This window comes from Heliangelus exortis, chromosome 11, assembly GCF_036169615.1.
Source record: "Heliangelus exortis chromosome 11, bHelExo1.hap1, whole genome shotgun sequence".
Classification (NCBI taxonomy): domain Eukaryota; kingdom Metazoa; phylum Chordata; class Aves; order Apodiformes; family Trochilidae; genus Heliangelus; species Heliangelus exortis.
Window position 1 is genome coordinate 15426774 of NC_092432.1, and position 20332 is coordinate 15447105.

The following is a 20332-nucleotide window of genomic DNA, read 5'->3' on the forward strand; positions in this document are numbered from 1 at the left end:
TCAGTTCTTTTCTGGATTCACTTTCCCATATGGAACACTCTACTCTGAAGAAACTATGTCATTTACTTTGCAGTTTACTTTCAGCCTGACGAAACTTGCACAGAACAGAAAACTGGTTTCTGAGGATCTAAGGTTTTCTAAGGCTTTGGACTTCAAAGAATCACAAAAAAAGTCTGACTGGAGAATCTTCTCCTCAGTTTGACTAATTCAGTAAACAAGTACACTAACAGAGAAAGCTAGAGCTACCCTCCATCATAGAGTTACAAGTTTTGAAAATGATGGATTTTTTTTCTTTAACGAGATTGGCCAAAAAAAATTGCTCAACTTTTCTCTGGGGTTACAAAAAAGTCTGCCACTGCAGACAACAAACAAAATAACTCAAAAGTCTAAATCAGAATTTTATGCTTTCTTCAAAAACACTATTTATTAGTGAGATCTCTTTTTTTTTTCCATAAAGATCTAGCAATATAAATCAAAGTAAGAACAACTCTCCTTGCTAATCTCTCTTCCAATGCTCCAGTAATTATTTCTCACTAATATATGTTAATGAAATCTCTTCTCAGGAATTATTTACACAGACATACCATGAAGGAAGGCTGGAGAGCCAAATTAATTTTGTAGATAAGAACTGAACACAGCTTATTATCTTAAAAAAAACTGTATTTTATTCTGAAACAACTGGTGCTTCTATACAGAATTTCAGAGGTTTGGTTAAATGGTTTGTTTAAATTCATTTTGAAGGCAAATGGAAAAAAAAATCCGAAACCAAAACTGGAGGTAAACCTGGTTGAATTCTGGAAATTAATTTAAATAGAAAAATTATAGTTATCACTGCACTTCCTATTCTCATCTTTTATTAACTAGAGTTATTTTTCTTATCTATCCATATGAAGATAAAATATCAAGACAAATATATTTTTAATCATGTTGAATTACTCTGTGAACTAATACATACTTTTAGAAGACACTGATGAGCAAACATGATTTGGAACTTCTTAAGCAGCAAGAGTTAAGAAAACCATGGTTTACACCAAATGGTATACTCTTGCACATGTAAGTTGGCAGTTAAGTCAGATGCTTTTTACTTCTATCACAGAAGTAGATAGAAGTGTTTTTCTATCTACTGTTTTTCTTCTACTGATTTCCAGTCATTAGGCAGTAATAATCCCAACTTAAATGGTGAAATGCTAACTGTAAACAGACTGGAATTATTTTAATGCTACCTATCATCAGGTTATTTTCCTTATGATGCAACAAACAGTAGTTCCACTTCATATGACAGCTTAACTAAGTTAACAACTGAAATATATTATTTCCTGGAGCTTTAAACTCTGTTCCTAGAAAAGATAATTTGAGATGTTAAAGTGAAACAGGCTAGATTAAAGGCCTGAGTTATTCACCCAGTGTTCTTGGAAACAAAAAGGAGAGATGGGCAGTTGTAGCTGCTCCTTTCTTATCTGCATATAAATACTATGAGTTCTTTATTAGTTTCTCTCAGCAGATTAAACACAGTGTACGCCTCTGTAGGTGTAATGCAAAACTTCAGCTGTATGAGGAAGGGCATGAAGGACTATTTGCAATTTGATAGTTTAAGAGCTTACACATTTTACTTTGGCACGAGCTTCTAGAAAATTCCAACACACAATACCCAAGTGTTAACAAGATGCAAGCACTAATCTTCACCTTTGCCAAGAATCATCTATCAATGACAAAAAAGGATACAAAAGATCTCTCTACATAAACAACATTGCAGACATGACAAACTAAACTATGTAGTTTCGAAATAATACTATGAAATACTAATACTATTCTGTTACATGCTGGTTTTTATGTGAGCAGACAAACAGACAGTACAAAGAAGAGGTGATTATTAATTGGAACTGAAGGATGTTTGTTGAAGTGGTTTGTCTGCATAACTGAATTGCTATTTCAGGAAAATCTTTCAGAAGTGGTGTTTGAAACAATGAGTGCTGCAAAATTGCACGTTCCAAAACAAGCCACCATTTTGAAGAGATGCCCTCAGATACAGGAAACCCCACACTAAAGCTCAAAATGTGTAAGAGTCAGCACTCAGAGTTGAACAGGACAGCCACCAAATATGCACCCATGTTTTTGTGCATCACATTAAAGTTAATAGCTTTCTTTTACCCTTCCTGCATTCCACTCCATTCCTCAAGCTATAACCCTCTGTTAACTCTACTAGAGCCAAACCAATCAGAAGATCAAAATCAGTAGGAAGACAGGAGACAAAGTTCAGACAAACTAAACTTGCCCTGTAGAAAGCAATAAAGGCTAAAGGATGGGTCACTCATAAGGATTCCTATCCCCATCAGCAACAGGACAATTCTAGGCCCTCAGTCATGAAATGCCATGAGAGGGTGAATCTTAACAGATTACTAATGCTACTACAAATTGTGGGAAATTTGACCTGTACACAAAGCAGTATTAACCTTATTCAAATGCTAAAACATCCTTCCATTCATGTACTCCCCTAGTAAATCAAATCTCTGTGATATCTACTCATGCATTCTTACGTTACAGATGGCACTGCTAAATGCAGGCAGAAGTCAGCTTCAGAGGAAGAATAAAATCACCATTCTCCCAGCTCCATACTTAACTGGCACCTGGGAGGGTTGGTGTTCTGTGCTGCCTAACAAGCCCCTGTCAAAGGTCCCTTCATCAGCCAGGGTGGCAATCAGGCTCCTTTCACACCATGATTGCAACGGGAAACACTGTTATTACCTCTGCTCAGACTACTACAGTGCATTTAGTCTGTGACAACTCAACATTAGTTACACCTGATGTCACCCAAATTTAGAAGGTAGAAATGTTTACTCTAAAAATCCAGGTTTGTGTTTGTGTTCTACATGAGGTCCAAACTGGATCTGTGCTTGAAAGCCTCCAAACTCACAGGCCTTCTCAAAGGAGACAGGATGGGAACCATTCAAAATGTCATCACGAGCCTATAGGAGGTAAGCAAAGACACATCAGGGACAACCAAAGTAACTCTGACATCGCATATTCCTTGAAACCTTGAACAGCAACAGACTTCTGTGTCCGTACGTCTCCATTATTCCATTCTGGATGTGTTTATGACTAACAAAATAAACAAAAGGCCAGCTAGATCAGGTAAATATCACAGAATCCTTCTGGTTGGAAAAGACCTTTAAGATCAACAAGTCCAACCTGAGAGATCAACATCTACAGAGACATTAAAATCATGATTGTTACAACTTTCATTGACAAAGAGGACTTGATAGGCATTTCCTGACATACATACATATAAATACAATGTATGTGTATACATAATGTTAGTGTTATGGTCTCCTAAAATACTTGAAAAACGTGATGCAGGCTTATAAAAGCAATGCCATGTTTATTTTGCCTCAGATTTAAAATAGAATTTAGAGCAAGCCCATTGGAATCAGATACGGGTATGAAAAATATTAACGAGGAGCTTAAGTCATCTTTTTTTTTTCCAGACTGTGTCAAAGGAAATAGTACTGGAGCCTGCAGTTAAATATTATCTTCTGCATAACACTCTCAGCTTTGCTAAGATATGTACAGTACTTCCACCAGTCTGGGCAACCTGCTTAGGTGGGCTCCCACCATGTTACATGATAAGGTCCATTTCAAACAGGATACCTGCCTGCCGTGTGTGCTGTCTGGGTTGAAGATTGGAAAGGGAGTGCAGAAGCAGCTCTCTCATTGATCAGGCAGAAAAGAGATAAGCAGAAAGCTGGTTGCAAGACTGACCTGAGATTGCATATTACAGAGAAAGCATCACCTATAGGAGAAGAATGGGGAGAAGAACTGAAGAGAGCAACTTAAAAGACTAAAGACATTCAAGAATTTTAAAGAAACCGGGATAAGAATGTGAAAAAGTCAGTGGATTTCTGATTGAGTGTCCATAATTGGGTTGAAAGTATTTGATTAAAAAGAGTCAGCAAAGCCTCTGTACTATCACAAGTTCTTGGAGGACAGACAGAAAAGTAAAATTGAAGCACATCCAGAAGTGGAATTCTAGAAGATGGTGTATGTCATCAACAAAGTTTTTCTAATTAAACTACACAGGTAAACTCAGACAAGGTAGAACCCATATTTCTGGTACACATACTGTACCTGAACATAAAGCAAATTAAGCTGAACAGGATCTCTTGAATCTACATTCTGGTCTGAATAAAAGAACTTTCGTCTCAACAGTAGTGTTTCATTTTCATCGACTCCTTGTTCTCGAAATGTTCGGCTGTGATCCAGCCAATTTACTGCAACAGAACCACAGACACACACATGGTTAAACTTGCAGTGTTGCCAGTGCTCATAGCTGCTGTGAAAATCATGTGATAATCACCATTTCCACTGGAGGGTGAAACCCTGAAAACATGTTGCTTTCATTTCTGTTTCTATTCAGTGCTGAAGGCTGCTACAAATGAGAAATCAAAAACAGCACTGCTGAGTTTACTACAGCATAAAACACCATTAACGTTGAAGAAACAACTATAGGGGAAGTTTTTAATATTAGATTATTATCTTAAAAGCTTCATTGCACAATTACTTAAAAGTTTACCATGTTTTCCCAAAAAAACCCCACAACTGTAGTGTTTTCTTTCCTTCTCCCTGAATGCCATTTTAAAACATTTACCTGCCAGTCAGTTAATCTTAGTGTCTGAACAGGAAAAAATTATTCTCATGACTTTACACATAAGAGAAATCAAACACTGTCTTTATTCTTTGGCAAACTCCACTTACACTTATGACTTATAATTTCAAAGACAAAAGTACCTTTTGATGGCTTTCAGTAGGCATCAATATTCATATATCAAAATTCAATTTCATTATAGAAATGACCCTTCAACTTACACTGCAACTCCCCTACCAAAAAACTTACAAGAAAACACCCCAAAAGGCTAGGATTGCTAGAGGCAGCAATTTGTCAATTTACCTAGTTTTAAAAATACTCTGTAATAGACAATATTGCATATAAAAGGATGCAAAATAGAGGTTGGAATCAAGTGAGACACTAGAGAACCTAAACGTGCATCCCTGCGTGGTTTTTTTGCACTACACCATGGAAAGTTATTAATTGAAGAATTATCCTGGAATACACTACTCACAATCATCATCTGTATGAAGCTTAGCCTTCAGTTTTTCCATTTTTCTTTCATCACGCAACAATGTTCTGTCTTTCTTAAGTGTCCCTGTACTCTCCTCTTTCTTCTCTTCAATGGTTTCCTGGATTAAGGAATATTCCTCATAATTTGTTATTCCTGGAATCATAAATAAATCCAGTGTTTGTAACAATAAAAATATAATTTCAGAACATGCAAAATATTCTTTTCCATAAATTAAAGCACTAATGGTTTATTTCAAGCATAGTAAAGATATTCCAAATGAAATGCTAAAAACTTAGTATGGGAAGGAGATCCCAAGAATAATCTACAACTTCTGCACTCAAGACACCTCTCTGATACCTGGCATCATCCTTCAAACACATCATTCCTTTGCCACATGCTGCAATTGCCACTTCCTGAAAGACATTCAGTGTTTTTTTGTTATCTACCAAGAGGAGCCACCAGTTTAACACAAGGATAGAATTTAAACCAGCAGTAAATTCCAGAACAGAGACACCCCTTAGTAAATTTCCTTTCACAGATGCTTGCCATTGCTTCCTCAGAACTGAGTAATTTCAGCTTGCCCATGATGCGTGAAAGAAATGTAGCAATGGCATAGATAGCAATGAAATTCATTAATTTATTTTTTACAGTTTTAAAACTCAACTCTTCCTATGAATTTGACATCAATTCGAATTCATGACACTTGGCATATGTCCTCAGTTGCTTTCCTTTCTTCGTCCCACTTGTTTTCTCCACTGTTTGGGAATGCATATTCATGTTATACAGGAAAGAAAACTCTATGCTCACCTACCTGTCCACATTTATGAAAATAAGTCAAACTAATTTTTCAATTAAATTAGTTACAGCACATTAGAATCCAGCACAGAAGCACTCAAATGAAATAGAAATGGCTTCATTTAAATGTAGCTTAATTCGCTTTCCAAGTAAACGAACTTAAATCAAATTAAGGCCACTTTAATTCTATATGAGAACTTAGCAAGGGTTGAAAATGATCTAAACTTATCCACACTGGATGCATGTTTATCATTAACTACTAATTGGTTAACCAAAATGTCTTTCTAAATACAGACTATAACCAGCATTTTTGGCCAGCTTCTCTAGGTAGCTTACCTATATCATTTCACAAGTGATGTTGCACTGTGCATCAGGTCTTACTGGTAAGAACTGAGAGCCCTAAGTTCATATATACTTCAATATAACAGTATTTAACTTTTATCCCATTAAAATTAAGTATAAATTTAATTATAATTCTCTACTACATGCAGAAAACCCTCTGCAAAATGTAAAATATAGTAAAAAGTTATTAGCTTATTTCAACATAAATTTGTGCCTTCAGCTGCTAAATACTGAAGTTTAAGAAAACAGAGAACCAATTTTCTCTACCAATATTCACGAAACCTGGAGAGCAGACTTCAAAAAATGCTTGGTGAATGTTAACTGACAATAAATTTAAATACTTTTTTAACACGTGCCAATTTCTAACCAGTAATACACATAACATCCCAAAAAGCAAAATAAAAATATAGCCAAAAAAACAATTCTTAACCATGTGGGTCCCAAAATCTTACCTATCCTGCTGCAAATGGTAACGAGCAATTCACCGACTGTTTTAGAATCATCCACCATGACTGTTTTAACTGAACCATCCAACATACGTATTTTCTGAGGTCTTTGTTTCTTTTTGTACTCCAATATATCCTAGGAAGTAAACAACACTGTTCCTAAATGCTTTTGGAAGCCACCAGAAGCCAACCCACTAACTTTCCTTTAACAGAATTCCCTTCCCACAGTCCAAGCTGGATTTTCCCTTTTCTATCAGCAAAGTATCAGCAGTATCAGCAAACTTCCTCATGTAGCAAGTACAATGACCACTTTTGGTTCTGCCAATGTTATTTTTTGAGGGCTTGTCCTAGCTGGCAAGACAGATCCAAAATAGATAGATCCAAGACCCCTTATGTTGCAAAAACCAGTTTAGCATTTAAAAAGGACAGCAGTGACTTTTGCAGACATGTGATCATTTGGATAATGTAAGCTCATCTTTAGTATATGAGAAACCTACACTATGCAAGATCACCTCAAAGACAGAGCTTATTACAAAACTTATTTTTTATCTTTCTGTTCATCATTCCATGCAGACACTATTGGCCACAGTAGGTCATGGCCACAACCAGATGGAAACACTACGGAAACACTACTGTAGCACAGCAAGGGAAAGAAGTGGACCAATTTGAAGAACAGCCTCAAGACCCTCCTACCCCTCCAAACACTGAACATTCTTCTTGCTACCTAGGAAAAAGTTTTCTTAAAACATGTTGATTAAAGAAGCAACAGACTTGCACCATACCCCATTTCTCAGCATGTAATAATCCAGCGTTCTTCCAGCCTCCAGCCATATACCTTTTCGAGGATCTTCATCTGAGAGGAATAACCCATAATCAGAGGCTGTGGAACAAAGGAGACAAAAACCTCATTGAAGACTATTAAATCTAATAAAGAAAACTCTCTTTTAGCCAGTTCTTCATCTTCAGGGTTAAGCGTCCATTACACTTTCCTTCCATTCTTCATAAACCTAGATAAAATGTTTTTTCTGTGCTCCAGAAAAATTACCTTATAAAAATTCATTTATCTTAGCAGCAGATAGCCACTGAGATGAGGCTTTAAAGACAACTTGAACAAAAGTTTCAGTAAGCAAGAACATGCCACACATAATCTGTAATTTCTATTATATTTCTAATTACTTCCCTTCAAGACAGCCTTTTTCAAATGCTCATAGGTCATGCTTTGGAACTGACTAGCCAAAACCACAAGTAGTTTGAGCTTACCCATAGTAGCAGTAGCAGTAGCATTGAAGCAGTAGCTCCATTTTACAAAAAAGAGTTCACTGTCAACCCTGAGCATATCTCAGGAAAAACCTGCATCTACTGCAATCTAATCACTTATTATTGATTCTTTCAGAATCACAACTAAATGATAAAATTCTCATTGTCACAGAACAACCACTCTAGGCTTAGGCTTCAAAGACTAAACCACAGGTATACAAAATGAAGGACCACGACTGTCAGGTAAAGGTCCATGTCAAGAATCTCTTGTTGACCAACATTAGGATGAAGAACTGATACAGAGTACATTTCACTACCATAAACAGTGTAAACTACTGTTCATCAGCTAAGTCTTCTATCATTGCAGTTCCACAGCTTAAGCTCACAGCTTTTTCATACAAGCTGATGAAGAGCATGCACACAGCCTGTGGCAAAAGCTCCCTCCAGGGATGGAACCTTGGGCTACTTTCAGCCAGGTGTTCCAACCTTGTCTGAACAGTAAGTCAAGGAAAAATAGATCCCAGTTTTGGGCATTGTTTCATCTTTAAATGTCATGAGTAGCAACAATTTACATTTAAAAGTGTTTACATTAAACATACTGTTAGTCATGCGAGCATATAAATGATCTTAGACTTAAATACTCAAAGTATAACTAGCCTATAAATACACAGTTTTGAAGCATGAATCCTTAAAAATTCTTTCCGCCAACTTTAATTAAAAATTCTTCTGAAAAGCCAAGTGATCCGTAGCTACAGAGATGTTTGACACATCTTCAGTAGAGAATAAGTTATGTAAAATTTTAGAATTTGTGCCAACAAATAGCTTGTGACCTTTAGAAGCACCCGAAGTGCCTCGCACAGAGCATGGATTTACCAAGGACGCACAGGCTGCTCTTGTGCTCTTTTCTGGGGGACAACCCTAGGAATGAAATACTGGTGGCTACACAACTTGCACATTAACATCCTCATCTCTCTTCTGCCAGCATGCAATTAATGCAGGACAATTACATACTCTGCTGAGCAGCAGCAGTTTGATCAGTCTGTATGGCATCACTCTGAGTCTTCTGAGCTAATGGGCAAATGCACACATTTCAGCAGCCACAAAGAAGGGGAAGAGATATGCCAGGAACTGTATTTCACCAACAACTTCATAAAGCCACTTCATAAAGTCACCACTCAACTCTGTAAAGTTGTTTCAAATTCATAATGGCATAGCAATCATCTAGAGAGGAAAAGCCCTCCTGTATAATCTGAGGAGAACTCCTAGGCTCTTCTGTGAGGTTCCTGACGTTCAGATCTATTTCTGAGCTTCTCTGAATTCAACAGCTTTTCAACATCACCAATTTAAGAAATGAGTATGGCAGAAATGTACAGCCTGCATCTGAAAAATCAAAGCTCTACATCTAGGATATCTGCAAAGGAGAAGCAAGAGAAGCATTTTCCAGTACCACTGAATTTTTTGACAACTTTGATTACATTTAAACTACAGCTTTTGTCTAAATGAGGAATATTTGACAGTCTGCATTCACTTAATAGGTACAGAAACAGTTCGATTTGATTAACATGTAGCAGCACTATGAATATGGTATTCACAGCATGATGATGCTTTTAATTAATCACCAGGTTCAAACGTTTTCTTTTGAACATTTTGGAGAAGTAAAAACATTCATTTGTAATTCATGTTCCTTTGCTGAGACACAAAGTAAGTTTCAACAACCTGTTAAGGGTTTCCTAGGAAGCACGGCCACAAACATTGCTTTAACAAGATAGTACCAAAAATTACTCTCCAAGCAGGTAAAAAAATCGTTCTTCAGGCAAAAAGCCAATTTATTTAAGAAGTAAAGGTTCCACAAAAAAAAATCCTTTGTAGAAAAACCTCTGTCAGGACAGAAAGGAGAAAAACAATGCAGCTACCTTCTGTCACCTGAAAATCTGTTGGCATTTTCTACCTTTCACTCCAGAGCCTTATGAATTAAATAAAAAATAAACCTTCCAACCTGAAATATAAATGTAGGAAACAGAACAGTGTAAAAAAACAACCCATGGGTCCATCTTAATTTTCGATTAAACCAATGATTTGACTAAAGACAAATACAGGAACTCACCTTGCCCTGTTTGAGCCTCTGGCACCCGCTCACGAATAACTCTGCAGGCATCATACACTGCAGTGGAGGGTTCAAACTGCATCGTCTTCACTACATTGCACTGGCGGACACAGATCTTCAAGGAAAGAGCTACCATGGTGTCAAGTTAACTGCAAGTTCCTAGTAAAGTATCTGAAAAATAAACATTGGCATTATTGCTTAGAATCTTCCATGTGTAGTTTTATTAATGCAGTCAATTTTTCCTTTACAAAAATTACTTTAGTAGAATTAGATGTCTTCAAATGAAGTTCTATGTAAAGTCTCATTAGCGTCATCAAGCTAGAAACCATCAAATCACATATTTTTCTCAGTATACTGGAAATCCATCTTCCAGAAGTTTGTGTATTTCTGCTTAGAGGTTGATAAATCGTCAAATTTATTTGTCAATTGAGGTATGTCAGAATGGTGATCAGATATTATGGTTTGAACAGGAGGAACTGAAGAAGGAGGGCTTTTCAGACTGAGAGGGGTAGAATGCAAAGGGAGGCATCTATTCCCTCCCATTTCCTGCCCTATTATATAAAAGATGAGAAAGCCTTTTTCCTCCTGCTTCCTGTTCATTACCCCCAGCTCTCCACCTGCTATCAGGTTGTGTGTGTAGATATATATATACATATATATATATATATGTATTTTGTGTTACTTTACCCTTAATGTTATTACCTTTCCCTTGTGTTAGCAAAATCTGTACCTAATTGTTTTCGGTTTCCAACTGAAAGCCTCCAGTCTTTATTCCCCTTATATATTTCTTTGGGGGTGGAGAGATAGAGAAGAATCCTGTCCTAGGTTTGCAGTCCACCCAAACTGCTAAACCAACAGGAAAATAATACACTTATTTGGTATGCAGCCAACATCATTTACTACTGACAGAAAATTATTTTTCTCTAATCACACCTTTTCATTAAACCATTTAGATTAGCTGTTAATTCACAGTTTACAATAACAACAAAATCAGGATTTTCTTAGTATGTAAATTTTCCTTTGTGAAGATTCTAATGTGTGCGATACCGTGTCATGATTCTGTTCAAGATGTTTCTATCCCGTTGTGCAGCTACCCAGAGCTTCAAGAATGAGTTATTTTTCATTTCTGTTCTATTTCAGAATCTTCACTGAATTTGACAGAATTTGTCTGCAGAAACAGGAAGCTACAGATGCTTTTTGTTTTGTTTTATTTTCTAGATATTCTTCTATTTATCTTCTATTGCTGTCATAACATTGCAAGCCACTCTTCCATCATCACACTTTCCACAGTGACCTCCAAGAGCTCTTCAAAACTGAAGTCCTTTCTGTATAAGTATAAAATGTACTAGGATCCCCAAATGCTTTCTGCATAAATTCATGCCTGTATTTTACATAAGAGGACATGAGGTTCTATGGACTGATGACGATGACAATTTGAGTGGGAGAAATTGCAGTAGTTAAACAAGAACTTAAACTCCATTTGTGCATCTTTTTACAGCCCAGATATTCATTACTGTCTGGCAACATCACTTTAAGGAATAGGAAAGAACCAACATTTACATTTCATCAGTGCACTGATGCACTGAGCTCAGTGATTGCATCCCTCATCCAAGACACAGACAGCAGACAAGTAATTTCCTTGCTGATAACATTTAGGAACAGCTCTGCCCTAAGATGTCATCCTCCCCCATATTTTTGTGGCAGCCTATCCATCTGCCTTTTAAGCAAATAACACTACTTCAGATTTTAGTACTTCCAAGACCACTCACTACCAATATGAAATGCTAGATACAATAACATGATCTAACAAAGGAAAAGGGCTTAATTTGTACTATTCCTACACTAATGTCTCTGCTATCTGACAGCTGATGGGCTGTGATGTTAACTACAGTGATAAGCAAACAGGAAATGCAAAATATCACCTCAATATTATCTCTGCTATGAGGACACAAATACATTTCAGACCTTCCATTTCACACTCTTGCCAATAGAATCTTTGAAGTAAAACACAACCCCAAAATACTTGCATTTCTAAACTAAGCAAATGCAGAAGAGTTAACACGGACAATGTCAAATATGGACTCTGCCCATTCAGTTCAAGGAATGTTGCCACTGCCAGTGCTACAGATAACAGCAAAGCTCTGCTATGATTTAGTAGAGGTCTGTCTCCCTGGCAATATTTCTTAACTGGATCATTCAGGCTTGAGCAAATGTAAATCTAGGTCACAGTCTAAAAAGCTGCATACGTACACGCCCATACAAGCAAAGCTACACATTTTTATACTAGATTAACTTCAAGGTACTATTAAAATGCTTTCCTAGAACACTAGGCTTACACTCTCCACCAGAACACTATAGGAGCTGAAGGACCCAACTACATGTTGAATGCCTGAAACATGGGTCTGCATGTCATAGGAAGGCCTTGAACACCAGCTCCTTGATGGACCAGATACTGAGGATGTCATTGCTGGTCATTCCACTGAGAACAGTATAGAGAAGTGCCTCTCTTCTTGAGGTGCAATTATCACCACTTGTAAACACTGAATTGGAAATTGTGTCTTGTCAATAAGTTTGGAAGGGAGCAGTATGTTCTCTTCTGGTAGTCAGAAAAAAAAAACAACAAAAAAACAAAAAAACTAACTAACTCTTGTTAGTTCAAAGATGAAGGCAAAACCAGTAAACCAACAGATCAAAAGCTGATGTTCTAAATGGGCAATGAGCACAAAGATATCAGCTACAGGGAGTCTGAAAGGAGCCTGACAAACCCAGACACCCCGTGCTGTCTGGGGTGGCTCATCAGAAGTCTCAAAGTTTGAACAAGCAACCAGAGAAAGTATAATCCTTCCTTCCATCAGTTGTAAGATGAGGAACTTAACACCATACAGCCTAAAACAGGGCTTATTCTGTTTGAAAACACAGACAGAAAATTAAAATGCAGGCCTTCTTGCATACCCTCATGCCCCAAGAAAAGCCCTACTCAACCACAGTGCCTGTATACACACCCCATGCAGCCTGACAACAGGTTTAGCTAAAATATTCAAGCATAAAGAAAAACTCACAGCATCTATATGTAGTGTGCAATACTGAATCTTAAAAACAAAGCCCTTGAAAAAAAATGAATTAGGGCAACCTTCCAAAGGCTACTGTCAAAGTAGGCTTTAATCATTAGTAAGCATTAATCACCCTGTTCTCAGTTCACACACTGGAGTCGCAGAGAAACACGATCTATTTTATTAAGAATCCAGCAAGGAAGTACCCTCAAGGAGATTTATATAAGAGACCAAAATATTTGAGTCTAATTAAGAATTGTTTATAGGACAATCACCTTATTAGCAATTCAATGGCAGTTTGCTTTTTAAGTCAAAAGGCACATTAGCAAACTTAACTTGCATGAATTACAAGGGAATAGAGGAGAAATGTCCCTGTTTCGAACAGAGCTGAAACAGTTTCTAGATAACAGAAGCAATGAACTTGAATGGAACCGGCTGTAACACAGGAATCATTTGCCTCAGGAGAAGCAGCTTCCAATATGGCAGTCAATGACTAAGATCTTTGAAGAGGCCTCCCAGGCTTTTGTTCTTATTTTGCAAGAACACTAAAGGAGAAGGCTGGAAACAGGACACACGAGTTTCTAAAGAAGAGAATTAACATCCTTTTACTAGGTTCCTCCCCAAATAAAGTGTTGTGTTGTAGAGATAAAAGCTTTTCAGAGACTCCTTGGAAGGATAGTAGTAAATATATACCAGGAGTATATTTAAACAGTGTCTGAGACAGTGAAGAAATTTTGGCTTGCTGTGGTATTGTGTGGGTTTTATATTGGGGTTTTTTGTTGTTGTTGCTGTTGGGTTTTGTTTGTTTATTTTTAAGAGGTTTGTTGTTGGGAGAGTTTTTTTCCTTTTTTTTTTTTCCCCTTAAAGCAAAGAGAACTGCTTATAATCTTGGCCCCTCACAAGAGCTGCTCCTTATATGGGATATATACTTATACATCTTCAAATATATTTTCTGATTTCTGGTAATCTAGAAGCACAGACGTAAATTATAACCTAAGAATTAAAATGAAAGATAAAAAATATTTTGTTTTCTGTGGAAGAGGTAAATTGATACAAAACTGATTTTCCAAAGCAATGGATTGAGTATTTGAAGCACTTCATCCACAGATTCTAAATCATACTAATGATAGTGATAGGTTGAACGACCAAGGGGGCTGTTCAGCCCAGACTTACACAGTTCTATAAATTTATCCTAATTTCAACTGTGAAACGTTGTGTTTTGAACTACAATTTTTAAGCTTATGTCTACGTTTACAACCTTCAAGCACATTCACTTTCAGGGCTTTTTTTTAACCAAAAGAATTCAAAGCCACCACCCAGTCCTGAACAATGCCTGCCACTCTTGGCAACCAACCCAAAGTAGGATGTAATAAACCACTTAATAGTTCATATTTCAGTCATTAAATGACAGCGCTAGGATATGACTTCTTGGGTTCACCTACTGTGGTCTAAATATTACTCTATTTTTTTTTTCCAAGTCACATGTCTAAACAGAGTTTAGAATGTTACTAGCTTTTACAGCAATATATTCTACCCATTCAATAGAAAATCAAGGCTCTTTTTCTTCTAAAACAGTATTGATAAATTGCAGATAAAAGTGTCATGGTAAATCACATAAGGATTCCACTGCTGCTTTCCTTCTACCTTCTACCCTGAACATCACCTGGTGCTGCTCTGGCCCTTTCTTTTCATTTTCTCTAAGGAGAACAGCAGTCAAGTTACTTTATTCATACTCCACTTGATTAACTACCTTAGGGAGCCTGAATGCAACTAATGGTATGCTCTATAAAGCTCTATAAATAACCTTCTTCATTCATTATGGAAACTGAACCACTGAATAAAATAAAATCCACTTAGCTACTGAAACCCCCAAAATAAATCCATGTTGATCATTTGATCAACATCCACAATTAGCTGAAATAGACAAGTCTCCAGAAACAGATTTGCTACACAGTAGGTTTTGATCCATTTATCACAACAAACAGTTAATACAACCATTTAATGCAGTTCATTAAATACGGGAGGTAAAAAAAAAGAGTAAACGCTTATAAAATATAATCTGAAGTAATTCAACTGTAGTCCAGCAAGTCAGTATTTCACCTGCTTAAGTAAGCCCATAAGAATTTGAATGAGGACTACAAAGAACTGGGTAGCCATGCTGACAGCCAACCAGGCAGCTCTATGATGACCTTTATCTGCTCATACAGAATCTTCACAAATTCAAGATGAAGGTGAAGGGATTCCTGACCTGGAAAATCATTCTTTCTTGCAGCCTCATTTGGAAAGCAGGATGCTTGGGAAAAAGCTCAGACATTTAGTGAAAATTTAGGTTGACAGGTTAGAGACTGATTGTCATTTATATTAAGCAAAGCCTGGCAGAGCAAGTCCCAGTCAGAAAGTTGCAGCTACTCTTCAGGCAACCTGACTCAAGTTTCCTCTGTTCACATTTATAGAGTGCACTAAAATTCATTCTCTATTAAAAAGGCCATACACAGTAAGATAAAATGCAGTTTAAAACTTATAGTTCAAGATAAATCCAAATGCTTGAGCTACCATTTTCACTTAAGCCTTCAGTGTTTGCAGAGCTTGTCAGAAATGCAACTGGTAACAAAATCACTGTCATAGGAAACATTCATTTCCATAGTATCTTTTGTCCCAAGACTGTGTTTTATAAAGAAAAACAAAGTAAAAGAAAGAGTCAGCTAAAGGTACCCTGAATGTTATCTGTTTCTCACCAGGATGCAAGTCGAAAACTTGATGTATCAGTACAAACCCACCCATCCCAAATGTTCAGCATGCAACATAACATGGATTCCCTAATCCACTACCTTCTTATAAAACTGATTGGTACTGATGCTTCAGTCACCTTGTTAAACCCTGGCATTGTGTGCTTTTTTGTACAGGTCAGACACTTAGAGTAATAATACCACTGGTCCAAAAGTAAAGTGTATTCTGCTGATAGCCTACTGTGAAAAGCCAGTTAATGGAAACTAATAGGTAAGTATATGCAACACAGACAGAAACTTAAGATTTACTCAGAGTTAGACATGAAGTGGCCATTCAAGAATCTACTATATACTAATGCACACTTAAATACAAACAGCTGTCAATCAGACAGTATTTGAAAGCACATAAAAAGCCATATGGTATAGTTGACTATAAAAGGTCTGAACTACTGATATCGCTGATACTTTAGGTATTTGACTCTCTGACCTCTAAATATAACATTTTATAGATTTACTTTCTGCATTAATATTTAGGCACCTCTAACTAGGACTAACATCAAGTATTTCTGCTGCATTTCCTGCAACTATCATACATTTTAGATTTAAACATGTTGTGTAAGCAGAACTCTGCTGCCATTGTGGACATCTCTGCTTGAAACAGAATGAAGCCCAGAACAAAGAAAACGAGTGAAATGGCATGGCTGATACTAAGCCCAGATTAGGATAAGGAAAAAAAAAAATGTCCCAAGGTTAAAACTGCAAAAGAGTCAGTGTCAACCTAACAGCCAAGCTGGCAGCAGTACTTGAACAGAATTTGTTGCAAGCAAAATAACTCCTTGTTGTATTCCTAATATGAGCCACAGAACATATGGTTATGGGCCTGGAGTCAAAATGGAAAAAAAACAGCTATGTGCTTCCCACAGACACTTTTCAGACTCAGAGACACGTTTTTGGTGTCACTTACACAGTGCTACCAGTGTTGAAATTTAACATTAATTTGTCCCTGCAAATCAACTGTACGAGAATGGTGATCTTACTGACTCAAACCAGTGCAACTATTTTGTACACAAAACATAACTGAAGAAGCCTCAGACACTGCAACTGATTAGTGAAAGAAATACTCACAAAAACAACCCTGATAAGACATCAAGTGAAAATGTAAACTATTATATGCTATTCCTCTCTGCATCTTTCAAAACTGCTTATCACAAGTCCCATGAAAAGGCAAGTTGTCCAGGATGAAATGGTCAAGCAAGTTCACAAGAACAATTCACTAATGGCATTACTTCAACATTTGCTTTACACATCTGCATCCATTGGAATTACCCCACAGGCTGCTGAGCTGGTTCTCAAAATAAACTGTGGGATGTTAGAAGCCAAGACACTTGGCTTGAGATCAATTACAACATCTGTGAATGGGGTGTGTTTTTCAAAACTTCAACTATTACCCTCAGACTAAATCAGGTTTCAAACAAACAGGTACACAAAAGGACTAAGAGTCAAAACAACAAGAGGTATCAACTCAAACAGTTTACCAGGTTGGTTTTCTTCATTAGCATCATGTGAATACTTTAGCACACTTTCCCTCTATCCAATGCTGCAAATAAGTATTTGAATCTAAATTATAATTAATTATAATTAATTATAGTTAATCCAGCTATATTTTTTCCTCTCACTCTGGTTGCAATCCAATCTACTGTAGTATTATGCAGAAAATTTTTGTGCACAAGCAATCACAATTTGGAAACAAAATGACATTAACACAATTTCTGCATTAGTCATCATTCTTTATCAATTTTCTTGTCTCACAGGTAAGTAGTTTTACAACAAAAACAAAAAAACAAAACAAAAAACAAACCCACAAAACCCAACAATTAGGATATCAGCAAAACCAGGAATACTAATCCAATGTACACTAGACAGGTGGTCACACAGAACTGTGAAAATTTAACCATATCCTGGCAAATGCTGGGGAAGTACATGTAACAGTTCACATAGAGACTACAGCTCAAATAATGAATTTGTAAAGTATGTCAAATTGAAAAATAGCAGATCATGCAACCTCCTTCCAACACATATAAATAGCTACTAAAAAAAGCTTTTCCTGTTCTTCCCCATCACCTACATGATATTTACTATGAATGCATTTACCAATCATAGTTTACAATATGTGGAATGCCAATAGATGTGCAGCTGGTATTGCAGCAAGCTTGAATGAGCTTAGTGCATGCTGCCTACATTTATTTTCCATTTACATATGCTAGAAACTGAACAGAGGAGGAGGAAGAGAAGAAAAAACAAGCTGTCTCAACACTTAACCATTTCATACTGTCTCGATTTTTTTTTAATTTAAGGTTTCTGCTAGAGTTGCCAGGTTTTTCTTGGCTTTTGATTACTAAATATGTATTTCTTCAGGTAAGAACACTTTTTCAACAGAAGAATGAGAGAATGGCTAGTACAGATAACTGATGAAAAATGTAGAGGGCTTAAGAGAAAGAGAGTGGCCAAGGTAAGGAACAAAACATAGCAATAGACTGCAGAAGGCTCATTTACTACCAGAATCATCAACACTAATGAGAATACAAGAGCTAAGCAAGGACAGTACACTTGAACCTGTCAAAGCAACATCTCTGACAGCCACAAAACAGGAGAGCACAGAGACTGAGACACATGAGAAAGCTAAGGAATGCCAGAGCAAATATTTCAAGCAAGCACTGCAGCATTCCTTTTCACTTTGCCTTTAAGAATACTCCATGAGTTCAAAGTAAAAACTCACAGCTACTGGATAAGGAGGAAACTGCAGGTTATTATAATCCTTATGAAAACTTCTGAGTATGTTTATTTCTGAATATGCTTAAACTTGAGAAAAACCTAAATCTCTTCAGAGACCAGGATCAAACTTCAAAGCAGCTGCTATTCCTAAAAGAGACAGAAATTAAGAAATCATAAAACACTAAACTTCTATCAGGGTGTAACAGTGTGTGCAAACATTCCATGTCAATTAGATTATACTTAACCTAACACACTGCCAACTGTGTTCTAATCTAAGGTCAAACCTCCTCCTACATCAAATGTACTCAGAAAGAGACTATGGCAGTGATCTTACCAAAAAACTCGGTCAGATTGGCAGAGCTGAAATAGTTGAGCCTGCATTCAGATATTCCAAAACACTGGATGATTGTGTCATGTGACTATTAGTTCTCCTAAGTGTCTAAAAATGCATTACCCAGACAGAGCAGGAATGCTCAAGATGTGTGCTATATATGGAAGAAGACAATGATTCTACATGCAAACACATAAATGAACATGTATAGGAACAGATCTGTATGAACACAAACATACACACTTGCACACACCACTAAAACCACAGGATGTTAGATTGGCCATTATTTGTGACATAAGTATAAATTCATAGCAACAACAGAATGCATGTAACTCCAGCTACCACTATCTAGAACAGGATTATCAGGTGCCTTCTCCACAGAAACCATTCCTCCAGATAACTCAGTTTCTTAAGTCAGAAAAAAAATTATGTACCAGGACATACATTCCACCTCAGCTGACGGAGGAGAAGTTTTAGTGGGGAAATTCATAGATAAACAGGATGACAAAGGAATCAACACCATCTCGGACCATTACATACCACTACATACTGCCTCCTAGAAGATTCAAGCCACCAGCCTTGGCAATGTACCCAAAAAGACCAGAGGGCAACAAAAATGCTACTGCATAGAAAGGAGGGTTTCATTTCCAAGTGCAGGTGGGAGACATAATCTGTCACTCCTTATGTCAATTCTGGCCAGCAGCAAATTGAAAACCAACCTGGGATCCTATTTACAATTATACAGATATAATTTCCTAACGAAAGACACAAAATTCCAGCTAAGGCTTCCACTTGTTTCAGTTGAGATCAACCTTAAACCTTTGCAGTAAGGAGACAGTCTTCTCCAGAGGGACAGTCTTCTCCAGAGGGACAGTCTTCTCCAGAGGGACAGTCTTCTCCAGGAAGAAAGCTGTTTTACCTAATGGCTGCTTAGAAGGGAATGAGAGTCTTAAAATCACTAAACACTAAAAGTGTTTGAAGAGCTCCTGGAATTCAAGCAACTGAGCTGCAAATTGGGGACAGACACTGACTTACTCTCCCTGTTGGGTTGCTGCCTGCAAACAGATTTTTCCATTAAAAAAGGTCTTATGCTAAGGAAGACTACAATAAGTAGGGCAGCAAGATTTCCCAGCTGGAAATTTCACAGGTTCACCAATGATTCTAAATATACAGTCTGAAAACACCTCCTTCTCAAATCACATCCTTGAAGGGAAAAACCACGACAAAATGATTTCACTGCAACTTAGTTGAAAGGCTTAAAAGCACCAGCTGAACATCTGTTTTTCACTCCCACATATTATAATTCCTGTTTCTCATTTCCCAGTTTCAGAGTAGTGTTGAGTGTTTAATTTCTGCAGACATCCCATAGCCAAATTGATTTAGGTTTTTTATATC

The 20332-nt window shown here is 37.0% G+C and overlaps 1 protein-coding gene across 6 annotated transcripts in view; it reads right to left on the reverse strand.

Annotated features, from left to right (window-relative positions):
- The window catches only part of TLN2 (talin 2), a 152408-nt gene that overhangs the window by 84781 nt on the left and 47295 nt on the right, over positions 1–20332 (reverse strand). For all 6 annotated transcript variants that reach the window (XM_071754900.1, XM_071754902.1, XM_071754905.1 and 3 more), the window contains 6 exons: positions 10059–10229; positions 7480–7577; positions 6704–6833; positions 5115–5267; positions 4123–4265; positions 2836–2963 (listed from right to left, as the gene is read on the reverse strand). In XM_071754900.1, coding sequence (XP_071611001.1) covers positions 2836–2963; positions 4123–4265; positions 5115–5267; positions 6704–6833; positions 7480–7577; positions 10059–10194 — 788 coding nt within the window. In that variant the 5' untranslated portion in view covers positions 10195–10229. The remainder of the gene's footprint in view (positions 1–2835; positions 2964–4122; positions 4266–5114; positions 5268–6703; positions 6834–7479; positions 7578–10058; positions 10230–20332) is intronic.